The sequence below is a fragment of the Alligator sinensis genome, unplaced genomic scaffold, assembly GCF_000455745.1.
Source record: "Alligator sinensis unplaced genomic scaffold, ASM45574v1 scaffold1286_1, whole genome shotgun sequence".
Classification (NCBI taxonomy): domain Eukaryota; kingdom Metazoa; phylum Chordata; order Crocodylia; family Alligatoridae; genus Alligator; species Alligator sinensis.
Genome location: NW_005842606.1, coordinates 697,039 through 722,737, shown reverse-complemented (window position 1 = coordinate 722,737; position 25,699 = coordinate 697,039). Strand labels below are relative to the sequence as shown.

The 25,699-nt window shown below is 44.4% G+C and overlaps 1 protein-coding gene across 36 annotated transcripts in view; it reads right to left on the bottom strand.

Annotated features, from left to right (window-relative positions):
* ABI3BP (ABI family member 3 binding protein) overlaps positions 1 to 25,699 on the bottom strand; it is a 342,180-nt gene that overhangs the window by 143,210 nt on the left and 173,271 nt on the right. For 34 of the 36 annotated variants that reach the window (XM_006033054.1, XM_025214794.1, XM_006033038.2 and 31 more), the window contains exons 10-13: positions 22,032 to 22,109; positions 9,855 to 9,929; positions 9,009 to 9,083; positions 6,744 to 6,824 (exon numbers count right to left, since the gene is read on the bottom strand). In XM_006033054.1, coding sequence (XP_006033116.1) covers positions 6,744 to 6,824; positions 9,009 to 9,083; positions 9,855 to 9,929; positions 22,032 to 22,109 — 309 coding nt within the window. The remainder of the gene's footprint in view (positions 1 to 6,743; positions 6,825 to 9,008; positions 9,084 to 9,854; positions 9,930 to 22,031; positions 22,110 to 25,699) is intronic. The other 2 variants (XM_006033047.2, XM_006033057.2) reach the window with 2 other exon arrangements.

Below are 25,699 nucleotides of genomic sequence, written 5' to 3'. Positions count from 1 at the left end.
ACTGAGAAGAGAGAGCAAGGAGGTGGGAGCAGTGTCTGCACCTGCACCACCTCCACTAACACCAGAAATGATCACCAGCACCAGCATGACAGTCTACACCCCAATTTCAGTTCCCAGCATGAGCCTTCCAGTGCCAGAGGAGGAGCTAGTTCTGGAAAAAGAGGAGGTGAGGGCCATAGTTAATGAAATTCTGGGGAAAAGGAAGGGATCTGAGTTTGTACTCCACACCCCTAAAAGTTCCCCTATAGGCACTTTTGGAAGGCACTTCAGCGTAGGTTGTGGGGGCAGGTGGCTCAGCTCCTCCTGTTGTTGTGCCTCTGCCTGATGGGGATGGGGATAAGGCAGGATCCCCACCCTCAACCCAGAAGCAGGTGGTTAGTGTAGTGTGGGATCATTCTAAGCTGGCAGATGATCCCAGGTATGCTACCTGCCAGCACTGCTGAAAGCAGATCAGCTGGGGCAAGGATGTGAAACACTTCACCACTGTGGCAATGCTACTGCATCTCGGGAGGCAGCACCCCCTTGCCCTTGTTCCTCCTCAGCCTGGCACCAGTGGGAGCATGCCCAGAAAGAATTCCCCCTCTTGCTCCAAAGCCCCCATCCCCCAAGAAGCAGAGGCAGGCCATCCAGGACCAGTGAGGGAAAGGTGGAGACAAAGGGGACATTAGAACTTAGGCTGGCAACAAAAATTAAGGACAACAAAAAGTCCTTCTTCAGGTACACAGGGAGCAAAAAAAAGGCGCAGGGTGGCATAAGACTCCTACAGGAAAGACAAGGGCAGTTGGTGACAGATAGGAGGGACAAAGCAGAGCTCTTCAATGAGTTTTTTGCCTCTGTAGTCTTGAACTCAGATCTAGACAAATCTCCCAAATGCATTACTGACAGAAGCAAGAGGAACACCAGACCACCAACTGTCAGTGCCAACCTAGTAAACAGACACTTGGAGGGACTGGATCTATTTAAGTCAGTGGGACTGGATGAGTTGCATCCAGTGGTGCTGAAAGAATTAGCCAGTGTCATAGCAGAGGCACTGACATAACTGGTTGAGCACTCATGGTGCTCAGGTGAGGTCTCAGAGGATTGTAAAAGGGCCAATATAGTCCCTATTTTCAACAAGGGAGGAAGGAGGATCTGGGAAACTATAGACCAGTTAGTTTCACCTCTATCCTTGGGAAAACCCTTGACAAAATTATCAACAATCACATTTGTAGGAGTCCAGCAGATAATATAATGCTGAAGGGCAACCAGTATGGGTTCACAGCAGGTAGATCCTGCCTGACTAACCTTGTTTCTTTCTATGACCAGGTCACTAAATCCTTAGATGCAGGAGTCAAGGTAGATGTCATCTACTTGGACTTTAAAAAGGCTTTCAACAGGGTGTCCCATCCTGTTGTCATAAACAAACTGAACAGTTGTGCCATAGACGATTACATGGTCATGTGGGTGGGAAATTGGGTTAAGGGTCGTACCCAGAGAGTGGTGGTGGATGGGTTGGTATTGACCAGGAAAGATGTGGGCAGTGGTATCCCCCAAGGCTCAGTCCTTGGGCCGGTGCTGGTCAATAGCTTCATCAGCGACCTGGATGAGGGCGTGGAAAGCACTCTGTCCAAATTCTCAGATGACACCAAACTCTGGGGTCAAGCAAACATACTGATGGGAAGAAACCAAATCCAGGAAGACCTGGACAGGTTAGAGAAGTGGGCAGAGAACAATAGGATGCAGTTCAACAAGGACAAGTGCAAGGTGCTGCACACCTAGGGAGAGGGAATCACCAGCACACCTATAGGCTGGGGGATGATCTTCTCAGCAGCACGGCAGCAGAAAGAGATCTCATATTCATTGTCAATATGAATACAAGTCATCAATGTGACAAAGTAATTACCTCAGCAGCACGGCAGCAGAAAGAGATCTCATATTCATTGTCAATATGAATACAAGTCATCAATGTGACAAAGTAATTACCAGAGCTAACTGCACTTTGTCATGCATTAGTAGGTTCATCACAAACAGGTCCAGGGAGGTGATGTTTCCCTTCTATGTGGCACTGGTCAGGCTGCAGCTGGAGTACTGCATCGAATTCTGGGAACCACAATTCAAGAAAGATGTGGACAACAACCTTGAGAGGGTCCAAAGGAGGTTAGAGGCCTGCAGGGAAGGCCTTATGAGGAAAGGCTGAGGGACCCGGACCTTTTCAGCCTCCTCAAGAGAAGGTTGAGGGGGAATCTTGTGGCAGTATACAAATTCACTAGGTGGGGAAGGGGTAGCAGGGAATAGGAGATGCTCTGTTTACCACAGCACCCCTTGGAATAACCAGAAACAATGGCCACAAGCCGTAGATAAAGAGTAGAGTTAGGTTGGATATCAGAAAGAACTTCTTCACGGTTAGGGCTGCCAGAATCTGGAATGGGCTTCCAAGGGAAGTGGTGCTGTCCCCTACCCTGGGGTCTTCAAGAAAAGTGGGGTGCGCCCCATGATGAGCGACATCACCCAGAGCATTGGGGAGATGCTTGCTGTGGATAGGCAGCCCTTCTTCTTTGTTGAGTGTCCAGGGTTCAGGGAGCACATGGCGCTCGTGAACCTATCCTACCAAGTGCCTGCATGCACCACCCTTAGCAGGACAGTGGTGCCCTCCCTGTACGAGGCATGCAAGGAATACTTGAGGGAGAAGCTGCACAGGGCATGGCTGCAGGTAGTTTTGCACTTCACCTCAGGCATCTGAGTGCTCCTTCACAGGGCACTGATGCGATCAGTCAGGGCTTTGGTGGGCTCTCCTTCAAGTGAAGGTGATGGGAGATCATGGTGGCCATGAACCACATGGTGCAGGGGTGGCTTGCCTGTGGGTTCACGGTCACTGACAATGGGGCCAACACGGTGAAGGTGGTGCATGATGCCAACTTTGTTGGCATCCACTGTGTGGCACACAAGTTCCAACTCATAATCAGGGATGCCTTGGAAGGGGATAGGGCTCCTGGTGACAGTGCCATCACTACCACTAACAGCCAGCTTATTTCAAAATGCAGGAAGGTGGTGGGCTATTTCTACCACAGCATCAGGGGGGGCAGATGCTGTAGGACAAACAGGCAGAGCTGAGCGTCCCACAGCACAAAATCATGCAGGATGTGGAGACTCAGTGGAACTCCACATACCTGATGGTCAAAAGGCTGGTGGAGCAACAGAAAACCATCCAAAAGACAGCTTTGCTTGGGGAGATTGGGATCAGTGGCCCCCTTAACAAAACACAGTGGGAGACCATCTCTCAGATCGTGGTGATCCTTAAGCCATTCCTTGAGGCCACTGAGAACCTCAGTGCTGGTGATCCCTTCCTTAGCCAGATGATCCCCATAGTGAAGGAGCTTGAGAACCAAATGGAAAAGTTCCAGGGAATCAGTGTTCCTGGCTGGGGCAAGCTGCTTTCACCAGACGTGCAGGAACTGGTGAAGCAGCTGAAGGAGAACATAAAAAAAGGCTCAATCTGTTGTGGTCTAGTACAGTCCACGTGCTGGCAGGTATATGCAACCTGAGGTTGAAGGGGAGCATCTGCAGCAGCAAAACCCTCAATTGCTGGAGAGAGGTGCTCATGAACAGAGTCAGGGAGGCAGAAAGGCAGAGGCGGGGGGAAGTGGAAGAGAGGGATCCACTTTCCCGTGCCAGCACTCCAACCACCAGCCAATCTCCTCCACCATAGCTGCTGCCAATGTGGGCCAAGGGCATGGCTTCAATGTTGGAGTCCAGAGGCACCAGACCCCACCATTCGGCAGATAGCGAGGAGGCCTCGGTGGCTACCTATCTGAGTATGTGGAGCCGCTGCACTGTGATCCCTTGGTCTATTGGACATCCCACAACCGACCAGTGTTCCAAGTGAGATGGTGTTCAGCATTGCTGGTGATGCTGTGATACAATGCCACACCTCCTTGGATCCTGGTTTGGTGGAACAGCTGATGTTCCTGAAGGTGAATCTCCCATTGCTGGGGTTCCCCAAGCTCCACATGCAGATGGGGTAAGTGCCACCCTCCTCACCCTGTCTGCACCTATTTGCTTTTTAAATTTGCTTTCGGAACCATTTAATTCCCTGCTCTCAGAGCTAGAGGCAGCAGTTTAGTTTATCACCAGCCAGAAGGAGAAGAAAATTTCCCTGCTGAGCTCCTGTGCCAGGACCAACTTGGAGGTATGGGCTGGGGCTATGGGGAAGGAGGAGGTCCTGGGCATGACCTAAAACTGTACTCTGCCAGGGTAGGAAGGCCTGGTGGGACTGCCAGTGGTCCAGCAGCCCCAGGAAATTCCAGGACTGTGAAAGGCAGGTAGGGGGTGTCTGATAACCTCCAGCCACCACATGTACATGCAGTCCTGGCTGGGGAAAGCCCAGACCTGTAAGATCTTTGAGAGGCCTGAGGCTTACTGGTTGCAGTGGAGTTGTGAGAGTGAAAACAGGCAGGTGGCTCAGATGCGACCTGAGGTACCCTCGAATGGTCTGTGCTGGGACCAGGACCCAAAGGGAGGTTGAAGGGCCAGGAGCCCACTGCGATGAATGCCCAGAGCAAAAGGCTCAGGATTCCAACTGACCTGAAGGCAAGGCCAGGGCCTAACAGGGAGCCAAAGGTCCCAGAGAGGGGACCACACCTGGAGGGGGTGAAGAATGCAATCTGTGAGGCATGGACCACAGTGTAGAGAAGGTATGGAGCTGTGGAATGAATGTCACCCCTAGACATCAGGGGCCTAAATGGGCAGCCTCCCTCCTAAGTAACATCTGAATCAGTTTTCCATCAAGGTGTGGCAGATGAAAGAGGGGTGGGTGGTTGGCTCAGAAACAGGTGGGTGGGCTGAGATCTAACCAGCACCAGGAAAGCCCCCTGTTACAGGCTACCATCCCTGCTGCATTCATCCCACTCTGCCTTAACACACACATGGCAGACAAGGTTCTTTGGGTCAATCTGATATTTTTTATTAGACCAACTATATAGTTGGAAAAATATATCTTAGCAAACTTTTGGGTTTAAAAACCCTTCGTCAGGCTGAGGAAGCATCTGCAGTTGGTGTGTGTGCTGCTCCTGGATGGAATGAATAGTAAAGGAGCCAGAGGCTGGTATGCATGCAAGAAAGCCCATCAGTGAAAATGTAAACAGAGGTGTCAGGGGGTGAGAGAGAGGCTGTGGGGGGGAAGGGTGGCAGGGAGAAAGGGGTATGTAGCAGGTAAAAGTGGAGAGGTAGCTGGGGAGTCAGATGTCAGGCAAGTTATAGTGTGTCATAAATTCAATGTCTATATTGAATCCATGAGTTTCTGTACCTAGGAGGTTGATGAAGTAAAGCTCATAGGCTCATCTGTGAAAGGTGTTTCGTAAATTCCCTTTGAGAATCAGGACTGATAGATTGGAGAGAGAGTGGTTTTCTTGTGAGAAATGTACCTCCACTGGTAATTGGGTGTTCTTGTCTTTAATAGATTTCCGGTGTGCTTTCATTCTGGTGCACAGTTGTTGTTTGGCCTCTCCTATGTATTTTCCATCAGGGCATTTGGTGCACTGGATGAGATATATAATGTTTCTGGAGGTGCAGCTGTAAGATCCAGGAATGGTGATGGTTCTGTTGTAGGATGTAGTAATTGTGCGGGTACTGGAGATATGTTGGGAGGTTTTGCATTTCTTGTCATGGCGTGGTCTGGATCCATTTGCTGTGTTTTGGGCTGTAGGAAGTTTGCTTCTGGTGATGAGGTTAGCAAGGTTTGGTGCTTGTTTGAATTTACAAAACACTTTTCACAGACCAGCCTATGAACTGCACTTCATCAACCTCCTAGGTACAGAAACTCATGGATTCAATATAGACATTGGATTTATGGCACACTATAACCTACCTGACATCTGGCTCCCCAGGTAACTCTCCACTTTTACCTGCTACATCCCCCTATGCCCTGCCAGTCTGTCTCTTACCCACTGATGCCTCAATTTACATTTTCACTGACTGGCTTTCTTGCATGCATACTATGAAGAGCACATACCAACTGGAGGGTTTTTAAACCTGAAACCTGAAAGTTTGCTAAGATATATTTCTCCAGCTACTCGGTTGATCTAATAAAAGATATCAGATTGACCCAAAGAACCTTGTCTACCTGTGTCCGTAGACCAACACAGCTACAACTGACTCCCCTTAACATACACAAGTGATGCAAGTTTTGCTTTCGACGGTTTGAGGTGCACTTAAACAGAAACCCCTGCACCTATCTCCTTGAAACTTAGCAGGCTTCATGCCCTGAGAAGGGGCTATAATCCCAGCTGTTTTCATGTGAATCTGCAAAAAAAATGACAACTTTATATGTATTTTAGTGATTCCCCATTATAGTCTATGGCCAAATCTCCAAATCAGTACCGAATCTCCGAATCTGATTCAGCCAAATCGAATTGGGACAGTGACTCGAATCACTGAATCCAATTACTGTCCCTCTGAATCTGCTGAATCCAAATCTGAATCGAATACTTGCTGTTTTGCACAGGTCTACTAGATACTTCCTTATGTTTTAATACAGTGCATGAACCTACGCAACCATAGGTATGTGTTACAACATACAACAACCATATCTAGTATCTGTGATATGTAAATTACTATCCATATGCATAAAGGGACAGAGTATATTTTAATTAAGATTTCCTTCAGCACAGCTTTCTTCTAAGAAGTAGTTCTAAAAGGTAGCAGAATTTTGGAGAGGAAAAAAAAGTGAGTACTAGCTGTAGAAACTGAGCCACAGCCAAATTAGTTACCCAGAGTGGTTGGAGTGTGTGCCAGTTCAGGTTTAGAAGTTGATTTAGTTTCTTCAAGTCTACTGGCTCTCTCACTGTGAGCTGGAAAAAAGGACCCAGATTTATTTTTTATTCCTTGTAAGCATTGGTTTAAGTCACAGTCACTGTTCATTGTTTGTTTATTTAATGGTAGACATCAATCTACACTGGAGGATTTTTGAATGACTCCTGTAGTGGCACAGCTCCATTGTCATTAAACTGGTTACTCCAGGAAGCCCAGCATGGATATAATATTTTAGATTCCTTCTGTTGCAGTTATATACAAGCAATAGGAAAACAGAAACCCCAAAGAATAAAGCTGAGATCAGTAGCTCATGAGGTGTTTTTTCAAAAGCTTGCCAAATTCAATACCTTACATGCTATAAACAAGATTGCATTACAAGTGATACATGTAACACTTTGCCTGCTGGAGTGAAGGTTTTATCCTTCTACCACCAAAAATTCATGATAGAAAGGACTAAGGATCATCTACACCAGTAGCAGTCAACCTTCTTGGCAGACATGCTACTAATTAGCCCTCCCCACAAATGCCATTCCAGTCTCTTTCCCCTGCCTGATCTGCTGCTCTGTTTTCTGCTTCCTGCCCCAGATTCCCTGCCTGATCTAATGCTCTGCTTTCTGCTTCCTGCCTTATCTGTCACTGTGCTGCTATTCCCTTCCCCAGTCTGCTGTATGCCACATGCAGAGGCTTCCTGTGGTGCCACAGGTTGGCTGCCCTTGACCTCAGCTCTTCCCTTTGTCCAACAATAACATTGCAGCAAAGCATTTTAGCCACTCTGTTCTTTACTTCACATGTCACAGATAGCTTGCAAAATATTTATTCACTATAACAAGCCAAATTGGTACCCATATTTTATCAGAGCAGATTAAGACCACACACACCCAGTACTCCTGCTTGACTTGCATAACTGGGTAAGAATGATGGAGTCAAGGCCATTAGCAGCTGTTGTATACAGCTGTAGATGTCATCCAGAAAACCTACAGAGAGTAGGGACTCACTCCATGGGTCCTGTTTTAAGAGCTGCAGATGAATGTTCCAGGATAAAAAGAATATGGATGAAAATCAGCAGCATTGCTCAAATCATGAGTCTCCAGATACTTGGTGTTTTGCTTATAGTGCCAGCTCACAAAATCATAGATTTTAGGACCAGACAGGATGCCTAACCTGTTCTTGCCTCCTATATATCACAGGCCATTACATTACACCCACTTATGGTTGTAGTGAGACCAATAATTTGTTTTTAACTAACTCATATCTTCCAGAACGACATCCAGTCTTTATCTGAAGCCTTCAAGAGCAGGAAATGGCTTGTTCCTGGACTTAATTATCCTCACTGTTTAAAATGTGTGCTGTGTTTCTCATTTGAATTTGTCTGACCTTGACTTTGATCCATTGGCTCTTATTTTGCCTTTCTTTATGAGATGAAGCAGCCCTTTACCCCACAATTTTCAAACCATGAAAGTGCATAATCATCATAATCATATTGCCTAGCATTTTTCTAATGAGTTAAAAGGTTCTTAACAGTTTCATGACCCTCTCCATTTTAATACATCCACTGGAGAGAGATCACATGCAACAGGCAAGGAGGGGTTCTGCCACTGCAGCAGCAACTTGTATATAAAAGAATCTGAAACTGATAAATTCACCTTTTTGTCAGTACCACTTACAGCTGCCAATTTAAATCAATCTTTTTACATGGTGGATCCATGCTGAGCCTGGACAAAGGGGCCTGCATAAAGTCTGTCAAGTGCACATCAGTTAACTGGCATAGTCCTTCATGTGTTAAGAGCAACATGAATTCCCGCAATGAACAGTGTTACCCTGTATGCTGTCTGTGTAGATATTTAGAGGATACTTTTAGATTGGTTTTGTTTTCACTTGGAATGAATATATTTGTGCAGCAATGATGTCACTCAGAAAAACAAATTCCCTCAATGGCAGCAATTTGCAGCCTACAATTGGAAATTTTACTTTGTTTTTATAGGATCATGAAATATTTAAGGTAATTTTAACCTTTTAAGTCAGGGTTTATTTTTTTAAAGGATTTAAAATATAGTATGAGTAAGTTATTGAATTCTGAAATTAAATTTTATAGGCCTGTTAAATCAATATCAGGAAGCTCGTTCCCAGCATTGCACTGGAAGAGAGATTTAGCTAAGCATTGCATGCAGCAGGCTTTGGAAGCCCTCACTCTTCAATGGAGGTACCATAAATGCAATATTTACCCAGTTTATTCAATGGCAATTCAGGCTTAGGGGTCATACTAGGTTTTGCAGAATCCAGTACACTGTCACTGTGAGCTACAATAAATATGAGTTATTTTTGCTTATGCTATACATGCAATACATTTTACTCAATACACATGCGAAGCAAGCATCAAGACAGATCTAATAAGGTTGGTCTGAAAGCTGTGTTGTGTCACTTCATGAAGGTAGCATGCCGTTTTCCACCATCAAGCTCCATAGACCTTATAATGCAAAAAAAGTTATGATGGTTTCTACTTTGAAGTGGAGATCAGTGCCACAAACTTGCAACACATGCTGTTTCTTTAGAACCCAGATCCACTTCCACTGAACTCAGTAGAAGTGCTGTAATTGCCATCAGTGGAAGAGAGGTTCAACTCCAGGGGAGAGATTAACATAAGCAAATTAACTTCCTGAGTGCTTTGGGACAAAACACTAACAGAGAGGGAGAGAGAGAAGTATAACACATGCACAACAGTATGCTTCAGAAGTACTTAACAGGTTAGCATGTCTTATGGTTAAATGCAAACATAAAATAAGCATGCAAACACTCTCAGGGTTCTTCTTCTTTTCAGGGGTCAGCTGTTTTTGTTTTAATACAGTGCATGGACCTGGCAGCCAAGTTAGCCAAGCCATCTCTATAAAAAAGGAAAGGCATGTCAGAGCTTTCCAGAAGTAGAATAAAAGAAACCAGGCTCTTTGCTGTTCTTGCACAGAGGGCGGGAGGAACAGAGGGAAGCAATGTGAGCCATTCTTGTAAGAAAGGGACATAGAAAGCAGAAAGTTTGATGATTAAGAATAAAATAAAAATGGACAATTAGGGTTTACCCAAAGATGCCTCTGATTTTTCTAGGGCACCAGGCACAGTAGGCATAATGCTTTCCTGGAGTGGTTCACTGGTACCTGCAAGATGAAAGGTTAACAAAACAGAGTGAGAAAAGACGGTCTAATATCAAGGGATAGAATACAGGAAGAACAGATATGGAAAAAAAAAGGATTTCTTAATCTTTATATTCCTGATATGCAATTACAACACTGCTTTAAAAAAAGAAAAGAAAAAAAACCCCCAAAGTGAAGAAAACCCCAACCAAACGGAAAACCTTACCAAATGCTTTAGAGGAGTTCTGCACGAAGACCATCTCATTATTGGAATGTATTCACTATTCTAAGTACAAGAAAGTACAGAGGATAACTACAGGCTGAAATATCCTGTTTACCATAGCAAATAACGGGAAGTTTTTAAAACCAATCAGTATGATTGTATTTTACTTCTGAATAGATCTCTTGACACACTGATCTTTTAGTATGTCCCCTTTGGCTGAAGGAATTCCACAGTAAAGGTCTTCAGTGGTTAAAACAAGATAAAGCTATGGCCACCTTATTGCTAACTCACCCACAAATAGAAGCAAGTTGCTTAACTGTTTTGAATCTCATTTTACAAGTTCATAAAATGAGATTAAAATATTCACCACTCTCAAAGATTATACAAATCTACCAAGCACTTACAATCTCAACTAGCACTTCACAAAAATCAAAAACACTGGATGCTAATATTTCATACAAAGAGTTGAGTAATGAAGTACTGAAGGCATTCTGCTGGGTAATTAAACCAAGAAAAAATTATTAAGAAAGAGATTTATTTATATTACATAGCAGATTTGCTCTGATGAATTAGTAGTAGAACACACACAAGCCCTTATACAAAAGAGAGCAATAGCTTGGACCATCGTTCAAAGCCAATTTTCCCATGTTCCACACCAAATGCATAGATTCTTCTAACCATGGCCCGCTCTGGTCCCATCTGAAGTCAATATAAAGATTCTTGCTGGCTTTATGCAAAGTTCAATTGGGAATTATGAAAGAGAAGAATGTGCTAGTTGTTTGACTAATTTAGCAAAGCAATTTAAAGGGTGAGGGAACATAAGAAAGCATTGAGGAATATGGGTTGCCGTGTTCAGAAAACATTCCAAAGTGGAAAATACTGTAACAGGCTTGGCAGAAATGAGGCGTGGAGGAGATCATCTAGCAGTCTTTCCATGGACTCTCATGCCAAAGGAGAAGAGAACTGAAAATAAGAAAATGGTAGGATGCCTGGCTTAAAAAAATAGTAGCAAAACAGTCACTGCAGCCAGTCAAACAGTGCAATGCAAACCCTTGGGCAGAAAACTCTATGGTATAACCAAATAGAATAGTACTCAAGGTCATGGAACCTTGTAGACAGCTCCAGTGGCTGAACATTCTGATACCTTTTCTTCTTTTAAGGAAAAGGGAAAAATGGGGATGATGTTCTGCAGTGGACTCTCTGAATATTCCGTTGCCACTGCTAGGACTAGTTCTCCTTAAATATGTCATAGTAAATATCTACAGGGAATGTCTACACGTGCATTTACACCAGCTTAAATTTACTGCACAGTAAGTTAATATGCCTTAACGCCTACACATGTAGACATCAGCCTATGTGCAGCTTAATATGCAGTAACCTATTGCACAGTAAGTGGGAATAGGTTGGGGTTTACACCTGCAGGCATTAAAGTTCATTATTGTTGTGTGTTAGAACTAACTTTAGTCTCAAGTCATTCCACACACACACACAGTTACTACGCAGTAAGATGCTACTGTTCAGTAACTGATGATGTAGGTATCAAATTTATGCTCAAGTTGGCATAAGTCACCATATTTACTATGTAGTATGGGCATGCACGTGTAGATATGAACCAGTACTGCACAGTAATTTCAGTTACTGTGCAGCAAATGCACACACGTAGATGAGCCCACAGTGTCTCAGCCAAAAAGACTCAAGTCAGTTAAGGGTAAGACATTGTACACAGGGTTAGAAACTCTGTGGGTGTGTCTACACAAGACACGATTGTGCAGTCATTACTAAGTATTTATTTAGTACTTGTATTAGCAAATGTCTTTTAGGTGACGCTACTGTGCAGTAGCCTAATGATACTACACAATACCAATATTTTCAAGCTGTGCTCAGACAGGATTGAACGACATGAAGCCTAGCCTTAGTTAATTGTGTCCCACACTTCCTGCCTCCCTCAAGACCTACCTTTCAATACACAACTTCCAAAAGCCTTTGATCTTAGTTCATATATGTACAAACTCAAATACTCAACACAAACTGTGGGTATGTCTACACATGCATTTGATCCAGGATTAGTTTACTTGCAAGCAAGCTACTCATGAGTAAATACTCCTGAGCAGGCATCTACACGTGCAAGGAAGTGGGAGCAGATTTGCTCCTAATGGCATCAAACTGCTCCCATTTTGTGTGGTCCTGTAATGGGCCCCTGCTATTATCAGGGGAGCTCTAAGCTCCCTCTGGGTGATCGCCCAGGGGCTGACAGGGAGCACCGGGCTAAGAGATAGCTGTCTCCTGGCAGGGGCTGGGACATTATACCCTGCCCCAGTGGCTGCCTTCTGCCAGGGTGGGGGACAATGCCCCCCTGCCCCAGCAGCAAGGAGCTCCTGGCTCCTCAATCAGAGGCAGGAGATTTGCAAAGGGCTGCAGGGGGAGGGGCAAGTCCCAGCCCCCTGCCCCAATCTGCTGGTGGGGCAGTTCGAGGTAGGGGGATGGGATCTACCCCATCAATACAGTTCTTTCCAAGTCCTGCACCTTGATCAGGACAGTTCCTAGCTCCCACCCAGCTCGCAGAGGGAGGCTGGTGAGCCTGTTTCCTACTCAGCTCCATTGGCACAGTGTTGGGTGGGGAAGAGACTCCATAGCCTCCAACAAAGGGGGACTCCCAGGGCCAGCTCCACACCATGGGGCTCTTAGCACTGGTTTCATGGCTGTGAGGCCAGTGCCAGCTCCCTGACTGTGGGGCCTGTGCTGGGAGACCCTGTATCCCAGCCCCTGCTTCCTGATCTTCCAGCCCCTGCTTCCCAATCATGATCTCAGAGCAGGGGGCTTGGAACTCCACACCCAGGAGACATAGTCCCCGCCCAGGCTCTGGTGGTAGAGTGTGCCCCAGGAGCAGGCAGCTCCTGGTGACAGGGAGAAATTTCCTGCCCCCTAGTGGGCAGCTAACTGGGAGCAATGGTTCCCAGTCAGTCATCTAAATAAATGCTACTGTGCTGTTACTAATCAAAAGTAAATTTGCTACTAGCATTTGCAGGTAACAAATTTATGCACGATTAGCAAGGTTTACTGGGGGCATCTACATGTATCGCTATGGCGACATTGTTACGGTGCCGTGATTTAGTGCTTCCTTTTGCAAGTACTAAATCACAGCATAGTAACAGCCTGTTCTGTGCTGTATGTGTGGTGCAGTTATTTTTAGCAGCTACTTTCCCGTAGCAGCATGCTATACTGGGAAACGCATCGCTACGGCAAAGTAGCTGCTGGTCACGTGCAGATGCCTGCAGACACTACATGGTCATAGCATGTTGCTACAGTGATGTAGCATCATGTCTAGATGCACCCACTGTGTAGTAAGTATGTGCACATGTAGACACACATGCTTACTTCACAGTAAACTATGTTACTGCACAGTTATGCATCTCATGTAGATGCACCCTGTAAGCATAAAGAGCCTAGTGCTAGACATGCAAGGATCGCTTTCCTGAACTGTATTCTAATGGAATTCTCTATTTGACTTTTTTTTGCATACTCAAATATTACTTAATATTTTCAGGCTGCCCTGAGAACAATTAGGTTATGCTTATACAATGTTTGAGAGAGCGTAATAAATAAATGCAATAGTGCTCCATCACAAAGGAAAATAGAAAACTCTCCATCCTTGAAAGTTTCTCAGAGAACATATAACCCTCTTGTGAAATTCTAGCTTGAAAGCATAACAATTCAAGCAAATATCTGTGGCTACACACAAATACCACATAGGACATGTACAGACGAGTACACACATGCAGTTTGTGGCACCTCAAAGTAGTCTGAGATGCCACAAACCACACACAGATCATGGTACTTGTTTGACGCACTGTTAATTTGCAGTGGCAGGCTTTGTTTGACACCGGGAGATCTGCTTTTTTCTGTGCCTTTTTTGTTTTGACACCAGGAAATCCCGGTGTAAAAAAAAAAAGGTCATTGAAAAGAGCGGTACAATGCATGAGGCAGCAGTGTGCACCACCAGAAATGGAGCCTGGCTGGCCAGAGCCATTGTCTGGCTGCTGGCCAGGCTCTGAATGGCTGGATTGGCACTGATGCTGCCCAGGAGGCTCCTAGGACCACAGGTAAGACTGCTGGAGCCAGCACAGGTGCTGGCCCCAGCCTCCCCTACCCCAACCAGAAACAATTTGCCCCACACCAATCCCATGTGCAAGGATATGTGCAGTGGCAAATAGCAGTGGCACAAATTTTGCTGTGACAACTGCACACCCCTGTATGTGGGGATGTGACCACAGTCATAATTCGTTTCTCACTCTTAAAGATTTTGGATAACTACAATCCTGGAACACAGAGCTACCCAAAGTATTGAATAGAAACAATATGAAACACCAAGAAACAGATCCATGAACACAAAAGAGTATATCCACTGGTACTTTAAGCAAGAGAGAATCACTGAAAGGAAAGATTACTAGAGAAATAAAAAGCAGTATATGGATGTAGCATTTATCATGGTTTATTTGAAAGTGAACATCTGGAATGTCTTAGTAAATAACTAATATGTAATGGTAATAATAGGAACACTTATGCCTTTGGAGGAAATGGATATAAGAATGGTTACCATTAAAAAGGCAGCATTTACTGACTGCAGTCTTGCAACTGAATTTGAAATACCACCTTATCCCACTAATAAAATGGGAAATAACCATAACTGGTTATCTGAACATATGTTGACCTTTTTGGGTTGGTGCTTCTGTAGAATATATACGTATGCACAATTGCAGCATGTAGAGAGAAAACTAAGGATTGACCTATATCCAGAAAACACCAAAAATGTGCCTATCTGTTTGTGAAAGACAATGCTTAAGTAATGCATAAAACTCTTTGCATGAATGATGTGTGGGATTTGATTTAAAAGACAAAGAATTGTAAGTGAATGCAGCTGAAGTTGCTTGAGAGAGTACATAAGAGAGATTGAATAATGAACTATGCAGTAATGTTTAACGATTGATAAATGTATCAATCATTTAATAAAATAGCATTGTATGTTTCCAAGAATCAAAAGTATAAGATGCAAAGATGGATACAGCTGAAACCTGAGGATTTTAGCACATAATATATAGCTTTTTTACACTCAGTCTGGAAAATTTATTGTACACAAAGTGGTAACATTTTTGGAACTCTTTTCCTCCTCTCCCACTATGTAATAAAATCAGAAGCATGGCAATATTGTGAGCAGGGTTCTTCATGTAATGGAAAGATGCTGTAGAGAACATAATTTTTAAAGGAGACAAAAGCAAATGGTCCATCTGTGCTGAACAGAGGAACATGAAGCACATAAAAAGACAGAGAAAAAATGTACACAATAAATTCTATGCAAAATTGTTAGCACACAATTTTCAAAATATATACTGAAGAAAGCTCAACTATTCCACTGAAGGGGATTAAAAAAGTTAAGATTCTTCAGAGAGTTTTACTATTTACCCATATCTAGGTAAAATCAAGTTGTTCCATACCCACAACTGGAACAACTACAGTGCCCTGTTTGATAAGAGATTCAGATAAAGAAATGTCCTACTTTTCCTTCTAAAACTTTAGGATGAACATAAACAGGTACCCGTATGCAGACTTCTCTGTCACAGTTCAAACTAGAATTTGCCAAGAGGCTTACCTGGATATTGGAGAATAAGAAATCTGCAAACATTTTCAGAGCCTAAATGATGATGATTGCTTTATCCAGAAGACAGCTGGCAATCATTACACGTTTTTGCTGCATTACTATATCCTATATTTCTTCTATTCCCTACATACTCTTCAGGAGTGCCGAAGTCTGCAAAATCACTCAGTTCTGAATCTCCAAACTGGGCTAACTTGAGTTGCAGCAAATCCAAGGAATTTATCACTCATAATATTCTACAAACTTTTACAGAGAAGTATATGCTAAAGACTCCCACAGAAAATTGAATTTTCAAGGTCAGTGGATTGATCTGATCTATTCTCAAGTCATTTAAGAGTAAGACATTTTACACAGGGTTAGACACTCTGTGGGCGCATCTGCACAAGACACTACTGGGCAGCCAGTTACTAAGCATTTATTTAGTACTTGTATTAGTGAATGTCTTTTAGGTGATGCTACTGCACAGTACCCGAATGATACTGTGCGGTACCATATTAGCACTGTCCCTGCTGTGATGTGCTACTGCACAGTATTTTTTGGCTACTGTGCTGTCAGTGTCTCATATAGATGTGTCCTGTGTTTACATAACAGCAAAAAGCCAAAGCTCTTTTAAAAATAAAGTGAACTAGTTTGACATGATATCAATTAGTTCATTCCTGTTGAACTTTAAGAAAAAAAGCAAGTTCAGAGAGGTTTAAGGGCCCAGTTCTGCAATCCTACTCATGCAAATACTCCATTTCTTTGAGACCAAAGGAAGAAGACAAGTAGGATTGTTTTAGAAGAAGACAAAAAGGTTTGGTCACACACTGAAGTATATCAGTGAGGAGATATAATATAGATGAGGCACAACAGTAACAAGAAGATTATTTCCTCTAACTAAAATATTTCCTCTAAATAAAATATTATTTCTTCTAACTAAAATAATAAATAAATAATCCCATTCAGTCTTCTCTTCTGTGGGATTATAAATACAACAGCCAAAGGCTTTGCTCTGCATCTTAAAATCATATTAAAAGAGGTTTGGAAGTATCTTCATGAGGTCATTTAGTTTAAGCCACTGTTCAAGGCAGGATCATCCCTATTAAAACCTAATAGGTTTTTTAAACATTCAAAATATGTGAGATTAACACTTAATTTTATCTAAAGCTGATTCAATCAGCTATTAGATGTGCCAAAAAGCCCCGCTGAAGCACCCCATCTATATCGACACTGGGTGAGCTGGGTCAAAATAACACGATGCCTCTTCTGGGCATGCACTGCACTTGGCATGGGGTTGCACTGAACTGAAAGAAAAGCGCCTTTTTTTTTAAGTCTGTAAGCCCCCTCGGTGTGGAACTTTGTAGTGCCACCATTTACAGCTCTCATACTGAGACATGCCTACAATTATTCCACCTTAACCTCCCATAAGGCTTTTCCAAGATCAGGCTTTTATCTTATTTCCTTTGGCAGACATTTTCATAGAGAAGTCAGGCTGGAAGGGACCTCAACAAATCATCTAGTCCAGCCAGGATTCTACAACCTTGGTGCTACTAGCACCACACTCTAACCAAACTTGCTAAAAGCTCAGCCTTGTGAAAGTCCAAGTTTCAAGGGCCATCACACTGCAAGGACCCTCTTCCTTTCACCATATTCTCATACATCAGAGCCTCATAGCTCATGTCTAAACTAGTAAAATAATTTTACCAGGCTCCACATCACTTCTCCCACTGGAACACGTAGGGCTTGGCCACTAAATGGAAAACAAATCAAAGTGCAGGCCTTTTACCTTTATTCCAATCATCAGGCACAACTGTTCATTCATCTGTGTGCCACTTCTGTTTTCCAGACAAAACATATAAGGAGATTAACTACTTAGACTCACAGAATCACAGAAAAGTAGGGTTGGAAGTGACCTAAGGAGGTCATCTAGTCCAACCTCTGCTCAAAGCAGAACCATCCCCAACTAGATCATTCCAGCCAAGGCTTTGTCTAGCTGGGCCTTAAACACCTCCAAGGATGGAGATTCCACCACCTCTCTAGGTAACCTGTTCCAGTGTTTCACCACCCTCCTAGTGAGAACGTTTTTCCTAATATCCAACCTAACCTCCCTTGCTGCAGCTTGAGACCGTTGCTCCTTGTTCTGTCATCTGTCACCACTGAGAACAGTCTAGCTCCATCCTTTTTGGAAGCATACTTCAGGTAGTTAAAGGCTGCTATCAAATCCCCTCTCAGTCTTCTCTTCTGCAGACTAAATAAACCCAGTTCCCTCAGCCTCTCCTCAAAAGTCATATGCCCCAGTCCCCAAAGCATTTTTGTTGCCATCTGCTGGACTCTTTCCAACTTTTCCACATCCTTTTTAAAGGGGGGGTGGAGGAAGGGTAGGGCAAAACTGGACACAGTACTGCAGATGTGGCCCCACCAGTGCAGAATAGAGCAGAATAATTACTTCCCTTGATCTGCTGGCAATGCTCCTACTAATGCAGCCCAGTATGCCATTAGCCTTCTTGGCAACAAAGGCACACTGTTAGCTCATATCCATCTTATTGTCTACTGTAACCCCCAGGTCCTTTTCTTCAGCAGTGCTGCTTAGCCAGTCAGTCCCCAGCTTGTACTGGTGCATGGGATTATTCTGTCCTAAGTACAGGACTTTGCACTTGTTCTTATTGAACCTCATGAGATTTTCTTTTGGCCCAATCCTCCAGTTTGTCTAGATCACTCTGAATCCTAGCCCAACCCTCCAGTGTATCTACTACACCCTCCAGCCTGGTGTCATCTGCTGCTGAGGGTGCACTCTATGCCATCTTCCATATCATTAATGAAGATATTGAACAAAACCAGGCCCAGGACTGACCCCTGGGATACTCCACTTGATACCAGCTTGCAACTAAACATTGAGCCATTGATTACTACCCATTGAGCCCAACAATCCAGCCTGCTTTCTAGTCACCTTACAGTTCATTCATCCAACCCATACTTCCTCAGCTTGCTTGCAAGAATGTTTTGGGAGATGGTATAAAAAGCTTTACTGATACATCCATGTAGCCAGTTATCTCATCCTAGAAGGCAATCAGGTTGCTCAGGCATGACTTGCCCCTGGTGAATCCATGTGGACTGTTCCGAATTACATTCTTCTACTCCAGGTACTTAGAAATGGATTCTTTGATGACCTGCTTCATGATTTTTCCAGGGACTGAGTTCCCTTGGCTCCTCCTATTTCAGTGTGCTGGACTGTGCAGTATGTTTTTCAATAGAGGAGGTAGAGCAGCAGGAAGTGCAGGACTTCAGAAGAGAAGCACCAGTACCAGATCAGATTGGAGACATGCAACACATTAAAAATATTTGATCGAGGGAAGATTATATTGCTACCATTTGCCATCTATAATTGTGGTACCACAATTACAATTTTTCCATCTTAATCTCATATCAGTCTCCTAATTTCTAACCTCAGTTGTCTTTGATATAGTAGAGGGGTTAGTGTTGCTGCTGAATGAGACTGCTATGAAGTGCAAGGTAACTTCTCTGGAATTATCAGCTCTGACATGCCCCCAGCAGATTTTACTTCTGTCAAAGCTTTTCTCCCAGAACAAAAAAAGAGTGAACAGCTGTTCAGGACAATTCTTCCACAAGAAAGACTGATTTGTAGGAGGAAGATCTCCCCCATCCTGCACTAATTTGAATGTCTGTGGGCCTCGTCTACATGAGACACTGACTGAAGTGCAAGGAGCAGGAGCTGTTCTTCTGCAGCAAGAACTGGGAGGGTTCCTGGTGGGGAGAATGATCTCCTGTCCTGCAAGTTGACTGACAAGATCGGGTGCAGGGCATGGAGGGGTGGAAGAGGGGGAGTTTCTCCCAGGGCGGGAACCCTCCCTAGGACCTTTGTGGCAGCTTCTGGCTGAAAAGTAGTTGCTAACTAGCAATTGACAGATGCCCCCTTCTCAGGCAGAGGCAGGGCCAGCCTTAAGGATGGGTAATGTGGGAAACTGCTCAGGATGCCATGATCATGGGAGCACCACATTCACACACACGCACCTACACACATATACCACCTCTGCCTCCTTGCTGGACTGCATCCTGTGCCTCTACCTCGCTGCCTCTGCCTGCAGCAGTGCCGCTGACTTGAGTGGGGGTAGTGGAAGCTGGCCAGCTGCAGGGCTCAGCAATGATGATGAGGTACCACTACCTGCTGGACAGGGTGTGAGCAGCACTCACTACCCCATGCCCATAACTGGGTCTATGAGTTCTACTACTGCATGAGCCAGCAGCATGCACCCCTCATGCTTCTGCTGCTCATCATCATGGGCACCTGCCTGGTGCTGCTTGCCATCTTCTTTCCCTCAGAGCTGGTAAGAGCCAAGCCCCCACTCATCCCCCCACCATTCTTCTCTTGCCCTGCTAAGCCATCACCGGGGGAAGCAAGTCTGACAATCCAGCCCAGCAGCTCTCTCCGGGGCTTTATTTCTAAAACTTTCACTAATACTACCATATACTTAAACTCAAAGAAAGGGTACCAACATACAGGTTCACCCAGGGCACCATTCTCCTTAGGGCCAGGTCTAGGAAGAGGAGAGGGCAGGCTATCAATTAATGGGCTCCACTAAAAGTGAAGCAGCCCTGTAGTGGCCCCTGTTTGGAGAGCTCCTCTATGTAGCTCTCCAGCCAGGGGGCTGGAATACATGTACATTACAATTCTCGAGATAATTTTCTAGTTGCAGAAATTTTACAGAAATTCTTAGCCTCTAAAAAAAATGCCCATCCACCACCTCAATCAACACAAATCCCACCACTGCCAGGAAGATCTATGCAAAGGAGATTGAACCTTGGTCCACTGACAAGTGAAACCAATGTCTAAAGACAAGGCTGTCTAACTGGCAGCCTGTGGGCTGCATGTGGCCAGTGAGAGTTTAACTAATGGCCCCCAGGGGCCCACCACCCCCATTGCTCCAGGTGGGTTTTGGGGTTCCCTCTTCCTCCTCCACATTTTCTTGCATGTCCCCCACCCCACCAGGGTAGCATAGCACTGCATGTTGCAGCCCATGATGGGGGCAGCCAGGGACCTGGATTGCCTGTGTGGTGCAGAGCAGTGCGGGAGCCCATGATTGGGCAGATGAAGGTGAGATGGGTGCCACTGACAATGCAGCAGAGATGGAGGGAGCCCGTGTGCATAGGCAGCATGCAGTGGGGGAAGTGACTGCCCATGCATGTGCCACATGCAGCCTGGGGGGATCAGGCTGTGGTGCCCATGCCAGGCAACCCCTGCTGGCATAGTTTGTGCAGCACATAGGCTCCAGTCACTTAGAAGTTGGACAGCCCTGCCTAAAGGTCTTCTTAGAGCTAGTTTATAGTACTAGCTAGTTTGTAGTACTGAATAACTTTCACATAGTTAATGAGGCACCTTTGGAAGTAGAAGATTCAAGGTTTTCTTTTTCCAAATCCACTGTGTTCCACTGCTTATTTTACATTGTTCCTCTCAACTTTGACTATGAAAAGTCAGTTTCATTGTTAAGTTCTTAATATTGAAGTGACTGGGATATAAATTCAGGAGGAGAATCACTGTCCAAAACATTTTGGGGATTCTTTTATAGCTTTTATTGCTACTTTCCGTTACATGCAGGAAAAAAGCATTACAGTTCCAATCTATCTAGACGTTTGCACCAAAATTTTCCAATTTGAATGCCTTCAGCACCTACCTAGGAATGTGCAGGGCACCTTTAATTGCCATTGAAGTCTATGGGAGATTCAGACCAACAGCTCCAAAACTCAGGCTGTTTTAAACTGTCTGCATATGCATTTACTTGTCTAAATTTAGGCACCCGAATCTGAAAGTCAGATAGTCTTTATGCTTTTAAACAACAATAAACCAATTTACAGACAAATACACAATGTTTTATTCGGGGAATTTTTTTTATCTGCAATGAAAAAGAACTGTTTAAAAATTTAGAAAAACATCCTATTCTTGGGTTTTTTGTTAAAAGTGTATTTTTCTCCATATTTAATTTTTTTGGCAAATTTGATTTCACTGTCTCTCTCAATCAGTAGGAACAATTCCTGAAGGATAAACTAAATGATACAGCCTTGATGTCTTTTATTGTGAAGTTCAGCTCATATCCTTCAGTTCACATCTACTGAGCAAACCAATTTTTTACACTGCTAAAATCACAGCTGATTTCAACTGCAGCTCGAGACATGAAGGATAATTTTAATTCATATATAGAACAATCACTGGCAAAGGTAACATAACAAAGGGTATAAAAACACAGAATAGATTCATGATTACCTGGGAGGGACTGTGGGGAGAGTTCTTGCACTTCTGGTGTTTTAGATTCAGCAGGCCACAACTGAGTTTCATTCTTTGCTATAAAGGCAGAGGTTAGACTGTAAATATCAGAGCAGCATCTGTTCTGCTTCTGTTCAGATTTATTCCTATCCCACTTCAGCTTGCCAGAATAATCCAAGTTGAATAAATATGAGAAGTCAAATACCCGAGGGACCAATGAACTTCCCCTCACTGCACATCCAGTACCAGCATCTATCTTGCTATCTAAGACCTGCACTGTTTTTACAGCTGTTTTTCTTTGCATCTGATGATCAATACCTTCCAAGTTCGGACATGTAATCATCTCACATGGCCACACAGTCCCGTGAGTCTCAATTCAGTATCAGCGTGAGGCATCACGCTTATGCCCTTGGGAAACTGGTGTTATAAATATAGATGAGAGACTGACTTTGGGCTTCATGTTTTAAAAAAAGGCAAGGATAACTACAGATTTTAAATAAACTGTTTTGTGGCTGCTAATAATTATTTTTAAACTCCTCAGTTCAGGCATTTTTAAAAACAACTTGAGATTAATTAGTTTTACAACCTAAACTGGGAGTTAGTCCTTGCAAGGTTCAACAGACAGGACATAATTCCAGAAGTTTTGCAGAAGAGTTAGATAAATTTCCAAAAACTGTATACAAGTCAAAGGAGCCTTTATTCTAATGAATGATTTATTCTCCTTCAAATAATACTTGTATACATTTAATCTTAACGACAGTGACATTTCATTTTCGTTTCAATGCTTGTTTTAATGCTCAGCTAAAATGGTAGCACACAAGAGTAAATCTAAGAGGGGTTCAGTGGTGTGGTGACATCTCCCTTTGATTATTGTTCCACTCAAAGTTTAAAACGAATTGCCTGGCAGTGGTAGCAGCATTTCTATTCAGGCAGAAGTGAGGGAGTGAATTAACTTCATGTCTGTTTATAATCTACCTGATTCCTGCTAAACTCTCTTCACTCCACAGGTGTTAACTACTCTCTCTCCTTTTTAATGGATTTAATGTTCCCCTAATCAAGTTATCCTTTCTTCAGCATTTTTACTATCAGTCAGCTACTCAAATAATTTAGCTCTTATTTCACAACCCTGCAGATGGTTTTTAGCGCTAGCTAAAAACATGAACTCTGGTAAACTCTGGTGTGGAAGTAACTGTCAGTGAAGTGTTGGATGCAATGTCATGGTGCTCAAGGTGTTTATCACTCCTAACTCAGTGTTTATCATTCCACGAAGAAAACAACAGAGGGACTGTGACAGGGGGCCTTCCCAGGGGTAGATCATGAGTTAGCCCACCCACCTGCCTAGGGCAGTCTGCCCTGACTCTCCTGCCATGACTTGAATGTTATCATGTTATATTAAGCGGGAGGCTGCCCATTCACTACCCCGATGCCAGGTGGTGTTATCCACAGCTCCGAATCTCTCCTACATCGTGGCCCATGTCTCATAGATGGCATCCAGAATATTATTATTGCACCCTGGCTTCAGGCTGAACCAAACTCAATCCATTGTTGAGCTTCTTTCATAGTTTCATCTCACAGGAGCGTCTTGCACTCTGCTCATCACTGGGACACTCTCTACTTCCCTGCTCCCTTGAGTGACCCTTTGGCCGTCAGGCTTGCCTACTCATTCTCTGGCATGGCACACACAGCACCTTTGGTTCACTCAAGTTCCCCTACTCTACATGGCCCTGTCCTTCTACCAAACCCTGGACTGACTCTGCCCCTAGCTCTTCCCTGGGGAAAAATCCTTCCTATCTCAATCTTGTGGGGGTTGGCTCATGTGCAATCCTTCAAGTCGCCCGAGGCAACCCTACTTTACACACCTCCAGTGTAGCTCTTCAAGCCTGTTCATGCAGACACTACTTGACATCCCCAAACGCACAGTTCTTGAGGCGCCACTGTGCACCCTACTCTATGCGGACCTCCAACATAACACTACCCCCACCTTGGGGCCTATGGGGTCCTATACCCCTACAGGGCTCAGGGGCTTCTCTATAGGTGTGCCTGGCTCATCTCTTTGTCCTCTCACTAGGGCCACTTCCTCACAGGCTGATGATTACCCACTGAAGAGTGAGGCCTGGGTTAAGTCACCCCTACCCACCTTTCACCGGGGAGGTAACTGGCCTGGAATTTCTTGGGGGTTTGGGGGTGGTCCCACCACAGACAGCCCTGCCAAACAACCCTTCCCTGACAGGGTGCAGTTTCAACTCATGCCCAGGACCAGAAGCCTCCTGCCATCCCCATAGCTCCTGCCCTTACCTCCAAGATGTTCTGAGCAGCATCTTAGCCAACTGTTGTCCAGCTGGCTGCCAGCAGCAGACTGCTGCTGCTGTCCTGTGGCCCTAGACTTAAAATGGCTGACTCATCAGAGCTGGCCTGCACCTGGCTGGCTGCTCTCAGCCCTTAAAGTGCATGGCCACAAGGACATTACCAACTACCTGTTGATTCTGCCTGTTGAATCAGCATAGACCATAGCCAGCATGTGGTCTTCTAGCTAATAGAAAGACACCTCTCATCAAGGCAGAGGGGAGGGGGGAAATCCTGCTTAGCAGGAAGTGGTGAGGGGAGGAGGGAAGCAGTCCACAGTCTGTGCTGGAGCGGAGGGGCCAGCCCTGCTGAGAAGCAGAGAGCCCCGCCCAGCCCGGAGAGCATGCTGGGATGCTGGGGAGTCTTAAACCAGTGAGTAGTCTGGGGCAGACATGGCATAAACCGGTTTGATCCAAATCAGTTTAGTCTGATACTAGATTCAGCCAGGTTTATCTCAAACCGGTTTCAGCCATTTTCAAACTGGTTTATGTGCATTGAACATCTGTTCTGTTACATGCTTAAACCAGTTTCTAATCACTTAAACTGGTTTATGTGTAATGTCTGTCCCTAGCCCCAGGGGGACTGGAGACGGAGGAGGAACCCACCTGTTGCTGTTGGTACCATTGTTCTAGGCTGAGTCTCCCCATGCAGCCCAGCTGGAATAGGGCTGGAGCAGTTCAAGAAGCTCCCCCCACCCTTGGGATAACCAAAAAAGGTAGAGATAATGGTAGTGGCAGGTGGGGAAAAGTGGGAGACATGCCATTGAGCATGGAGGGGAAGAGTGCGGGGGAGAGGGGCAGAATTTTTACTTGATTTGAGGACTTAAAAATTTGTCTCCAGCAGCTACTTTGGTCAGGTGGTCTAAAAGGAAGGTGCAACTCTGCCACCGCATTCCATTTGGATCGGTCCCTAAAGCTGTACGTCCATGTCTCATTTTAAGAAGATCCAGACTGCCTGTTGGATGCAGAAGTCCTTGCACCTAAAAATTCTGCATGCTCTCTAGGGTGAATTCTACTGCCCATCTCTGAATGGAAAGGCATTCCTTTCTTGCAGGGTAAGTAGACTTTTAGGGGTAAAGGACTGTGAAATGATCCTGAGTCTTGCATTCTAAAAAACAAAAAATTACTTCCTTGTCTTTGCATAATATGTACTGAAAAAGTAAGTGACTAGTCAAAGTGATTTTTTACTTTTACTGATGTTAGTGGTATTTTATTTTGCTAACTGCAGAATGCAATATATCATGGTTTATTATAATCATGGTAGTATAAACAAATATCTATCTAGCTATGAAGCAATAAGACAATGAGTGGGAAAATGAATGCCAT